We start from the raw sequence: 5,613 nt of genomic DNA, 5'->3' as shown, positions 1-5,613 counted from the left end.
TCAGCAACTTCCTGGCTATTGAAGAGCAAGATGGAAAGGGGATGGGAAGCATACCTCCCAGTGACTTGTCCCATACGGTTTTGGAACTGGTGGTAGAAGAGATGCTAGTAGTGAGCTTAATTCAAGAATCCTTTTGGCTTTGATGTCGAACCTGCTGAGTATGGGCACGGGCCTGCTGATAAACAATGCAGTTAGAAAGAGAGGGATACAGTCAGAAGGTATCCCAGGCCCGTTTTTGAGCCTTCCATGCCTCTTGGCAGGCAGGACTCCACCATGGACAAGGATACTGTGGAAAACATACCGAGGTCTTAGGAATAAAATGAGCAGCTGCTTGGACGATACAGTCAGTCACTGCAACCACACAATCATCTATTGATGGCAGACAGACAAAGGCAGGATCAAGTTTGGAGAGAGAGAGGTGAAAGACAGCCAGTCACCCTGGTCTAACTTCCACTGTGGCACTCGGTTGGCATAGACCACGGCTAACCTCCCTCATAATGATAGGAAAATGATCACTTCCCTGTGGTTCACTCTCGACCATCCAAGAAAAGTGAGTGAAAAGTGAAGGAAACATCGGAGAGTACCAGTGTTGGGCATTCTAAACGGGAGTTGTGGACATTGTGTCTGATGCTGGTATTTGGGTGTAGTGCTCAAGAAACCCTGGCATTGCTGCAGTGTCCTTGTTTGACCAGCCGGTTGAATTTGGGAGTCCACCCCAAGGCCATCCGTCTACAGGAATTCCAGGCCAAAGTGGTGTGTTGCAGTGCCCCAGACACCACTCAACCACTAGGATCCTCTCCTCCCCTTCACGGGTTGCCATGCACGGCAAACATGTGAGTGGATGTATAGATCCTAGAGGAAGTAACTAAAAATACAGAACCTTTCCTGGGAGGTCCCCTCACCACATACAGGAATCCACCTCAAGGGGTTTAAAAAAGAAATGTGCCAAAATGAAAACTGATAACATTCTTTATGTATGCATAACAGGAAACATAAAAGATAGATTAAATAAAAAAGTCTACATTGAATTTTTTATGTTTTTCTTTGGTTATACATAAATTTACCCATACAATTATGTATTAAGCTAATTAGAAACACATATTGTTTTTCTGTTTATTTTTATATTTAAAAATAAAATTGTTTATTATAATGTCTAACTTTATACATGTATTTAATTGTGTATTATCATATGTGATATTTTTGAAAATAAAATGTTTCTTTGACATTTTTGTATGTCTCTTTCATCACAATTAATTTAGATAAAATTGAATTGCTTAGTAAAACTAATACTAGTTAATTCTGTATTATTAAATTCTAATGAACGATCACCTTATATGATTTTTGTCTTAAACAATATGTGATAACTATTCCTAAAAATTATAATGGCCAATTTAAAATGCTCTCCAAGAATGTTTGGAATTAACACAAAATTTTAGGAGATTTCTATATAGCACTGATTATGCATACTTTATTTTCTCTGATATTACCTTATCATTAGAAACTGGTGATCCAATGACTCAGAAAACTCACTAAGCCCAACAAAAATACAGTTCTATATGATATATATGGAAACACACATTTGAAAATCTTAAACTTGCAGGATATATCTAGTGGTAATCTTTTACTAAGAGTGTTTCAAGTCTAGTGAATCTGTCCTCTGTATCTTGTAGGATTTTTCAGTTTGTCCTATAAGACTGAGTTTAAACCTATTTTGTTTCCTAGTGGATTTCAGTTTGTTCTATAGGACTGAACTTAACCTTGTCTGTATCATATAGGACTTCAGCTTGTTCTATGAGACTGTCTATAAACCTACTTTGTATCTAATAGGATGTAAGTTTGTCCTACAGGACTAATGGTCTTACAACTAAGGGATATAGTGATGTCCTTTAAATTTCCTATATAATCCTACTGAATCCTTTAGGATGTCTTATACAATTTTATAGGACTCCTATAGGACATATTTGTAAGGGTTAGCAATTTTCTTTTTTTATATTTACTTTCAAATTAAGAAAATAATTAATATATAATACTAAAATTTGAGTTATAATCTACATTTTGATGCCATATTTATTGACATACATTCAGAAAATAGTAGTTCAATAAAATTTTGAATGTAAGTCTACAAACATAATGACATGCCCTCTGACCCCTACCTGTAGTAAAACCCATCTCAATAGGGTTAATAATACTTATAGAAGTGGATATTCCATTGAAACTATGTCACCTCAATGAAATTGGTTGACACGATTATTTTGGTTTTTGAATTATCATGTAATAAAAAAGAAGTAGAAGAAAGAAGAACAACAAATTCAAACTTTTTGTTATGATAGTTACAGACATTCCCAGAACTGGTGACTCAGTCATTACATAGATATTGTTATAAAAGGAAACACTATATAGTGTTGTAAAGTTCTGATAACCTAATGAGAAGATATTTAAGATACCATTTCAATGAACAATCCGAGACATCCCTAAATAGGCAGTGTTACCGCCTGCCTGATAAATAATATAGTATTAAATATCAAAGAGAACTGTTGGCAATTTGTGAAAGAGAGGATGTGATAGGTGGGCATGGCAAGAGGAGTCTGATTTTCTAATTTATGGCTCTGTTACCAAATAAGATAGAAGGCTATAAAAATTATGATTTATCTGAGTAATAACAATATTATAATAAGTAATTTATGTTAAATTCCATACTTCTTGGAAGGGTGCTAAATAAATTGGAGAATAAGGAAGACCTAGAGAGCAAATGTCACAATTTTCATATTAAGGGAGATTGAAGATTTTTAAAAATATTTTTTTATAAAATAAAAAACATAAAACTTATATATTATTAAAATGTGATTTATTAGCTATGCTTTGATGCCAAGTTTATTCGTATAGATTGATAATAAAGTAGTTAGTTTCATTAAATCTTGAATGTATATCTGTAAAAGGTAGTGACATGCACACTTTGACCTACCTGATGCAAAAGGGTTAATAAGGTTGACCCTTTTAAAGTCACACTGTAATGAAAAATAATTTAAAAAAACATGTATGAACACTTACTTTCTATGTAACTTGATTAAAACTTTGCATGAGATCATAATTACTCACACCACAAAACTCTCAAGTTTTTGCCTGAAGAAACACAATCTACTTGTTCAAGTATTTTAAATATCTGTATCTGTTTATATATATTTGTTTACAAACACTTACTTTGTCTAAACACCTCTGACAAAATGCAGTACTCTCAAGTCCATCTCCAAACTGACCAAAACATTCTTTACATTCATATTCAGCAACTTGGCCACAAATGATACACTGTCGAGGAGCTGTAAGAAAAAAAAATCTTAATAAAACTAGCTTTGTCTCTATCCATCAAAAGTTTCAGTTTGCATAGAGATAAAGAATTCCAGACTTACAATCTGCTAGCACATCAGAGATGTTAAGATACTGACTGGGGATAATCCGTGGGTACATCTTGAACTGCTTCCCAAATCTTGGCATTTGTATCAACAAACTTGGAGGAACCTGAATAAAAAACGTTTTTGTTACTTTCTTAAAATTACATATTAGTTTTTTTATAAGTAAAAAAATCCATATAATAATTTGGCAAAATAAACTGGATGCTAGAATCTCTTTATGGTTAAAAAATATATAAAAAAAATTGTATTTATTTACTTTTTCTAAAGCTCTAATAAAAGTTTCCATTCTTTTTTATTGTTAACTAACATTGAGAATCCCCAAAATATTCTCAATCATTAAGCAATGTGAATTATTCTTGTAAACTCCTTAATCTTGCTATTTTAAGCTTTTGTCTTTTGATTAGTCAATTCATGCATCAAATTAATATTTTCATTTTGTCTAGATTCTTTTTTGTCAGCTATGTTCCTTCAGTTCATTGCTAAAAGAACAATTTAACTCTCAATATCATTTAAAGGTGTGGGCTTATGGTCGAGAGAAAATATTTTTCAGTTTAAGCATCACTTAAAAAGTTGTGAGGTAGTATTTCATGCCATTTAATTATTTTTACATAGTCACTGACTGTTATTCCTATATAAAATATAAAAAAATATATAAATAGTTAACCACATGGGTGACACTGGCAAAGAAATAAATTAATAGGTTACAAATCATAAAGAATATTTTGTATGATCTACAGAAAATAATATACTAAAACAATGTTCTCTGTCAGGTCATAAAGCTTAGAACAAAAGTGAATGTAAATATAAGATTTATAAACTGCATAAGCAGAATTTTGAAAGCTTATTTACAAATTTTTGTGGAAACTACATCTTTTAAACATTATACAAATCATAAATAAAAGAAAAAACACGTATTGTATTCAAAAATTCTAGGAATAAAGAAAATTATAACAAAATACAAATCAAATATAAGATTGAAAAAATATGAAAAAAGTGAAAATCTACAAGTTTAAGCTTTACATCTTTTGTTACCTTAAATTATTTTCTTCTAGAAATACATATATAACTTTTTTCTGATTAGTAACACATTCGTTTCCGTTAGTTACACAAGTTAGCCCAAACACTTCCGTATCAGACCACTGACGAAATCCTAGATTTATTTCATGTAGCTTATAGCCCCATAGGAGGAAAGTCAAAACGGTGCAAATTTGAACCTTGTACCTACGATATATGTGTACTTTTATTGATTTAAGACAGTCACAGTTTCTTAACCTCAGCTGTCATGATGTGATATAATTGTATATTTCATAGCTTTAACTCTTTCCAGATGGGTCATGGGTGAAAGGCCATGTCATCGCATTTGTTGACTCGCATTCAAAATTTTGTTGAACTACTATTTCATGAATTTATGTCAATAAGTTTGGTATCAAACTGTAGATTATAATTCAAATTTTAGTATTATACCTTACTCAGTTTCTTAAAGTAAATATAAATATAAAAATTTCTTAAAAGGAAATTAAAAAAAACACAGTTAAATATCGCTTTTTATGTGTCATGTGGTATGTTGAATGTGGCACAGGTTCAAAATAGATGTTTGTGATGTCAAAATACTAAGTCTCGTATGAATTAGGAACTCAGACTACCGATATTGACAAGCTAGAATATATAATAAGAGTCTCTTATCTTTTCAATTTGCTAAAATATTGCTTATGTAATAAATCAAACACAGTGACACCACACCCACCTCTTTCCATTTTTGGAAATGCTCCATATATACTTCTATATATGACATGAATAACAAATCGGAAGCTCAGAATGTTCCCCAAATGGCTTTCTCAGCCATTTTAATGTGTGTGAATGCCATCTATTTCTTTGAATCAAGATTTCAAGGATGTAGGTTGTGTCTTTAGTCTGCTCAAAATTTCATATTTTTTTCAACTGAAATATAGCTTAGTTACTAAGCTTGATAAATTATAGTAGAATTTTATGGTATTGATATAGTAATTTATGGTTATTTAACTGTATATATAAAACAAAAAAAATATTTTGTTTCATATCCTCCACGTGCAAAATTTTAATAGGCTTGGCCACCTACGTCAAGCAGTAACCAAATACAAAGGTCATAACTAGAAGATATAATTGTTTGCTTTGCTTCTTTATTTACTGTTCTATGTTTTAAGAAAAATAAGTTTAATAACTTATTTCT

At 31.6% G+C, this 5,613-nt stretch overlaps 1 protein-coding gene across 8 annotated transcripts in view; it reads right to left on the bottom strand.

The window, feature by feature from the left end:
* LOC106457917 (ubiquitin carboxyl-terminal hydrolase CYLD-like) overlaps positions 1 to 5,613 on the bottom strand; it is a 158,181-nt gene that overhangs the window by 18,150 nt on the left and 134,418 nt on the right. For all 8 annotated transcript variants that reach the window (XR_002610279.1, XM_022384000.1, XM_022383999.1 and 5 more), the window contains 2 exons: positions 3,405 to 3,513; positions 3,199 to 3,314 (listed from right to left, as the gene is read on the bottom strand). Coding sequence is in view for 7 of the 8 variants with exons in the window: in XM_022384000.1 (XP_022239708.1) it covers positions 3,199 to 3,314; positions 3,405 to 3,513 (225 nt within the window). In the remaining variant the exon portion in view is untranslated. The remainder of the gene's footprint in view (positions 1 to 3,198; positions 3,315 to 3,404; positions 3,514 to 5,613) is intronic.

This window comes from Limulus polyphemus, unplaced genomic scaffold (genome assembly GCF_000517525.1).
Source record: "Limulus polyphemus unplaced genomic scaffold, Limulus_polyphemus-2.1.2 Scaffold392, whole genome shotgun sequence".
Taxonomy (NCBI): Eukaryota; Metazoa; Arthropoda; class Merostomata; order Xiphosura; family Limulidae; genus Limulus; species Limulus polyphemus.
Note: the sequence above shows the minus strand (reverse complement) of the source record. Positions and strands in the feature narration are given on the sequence as shown.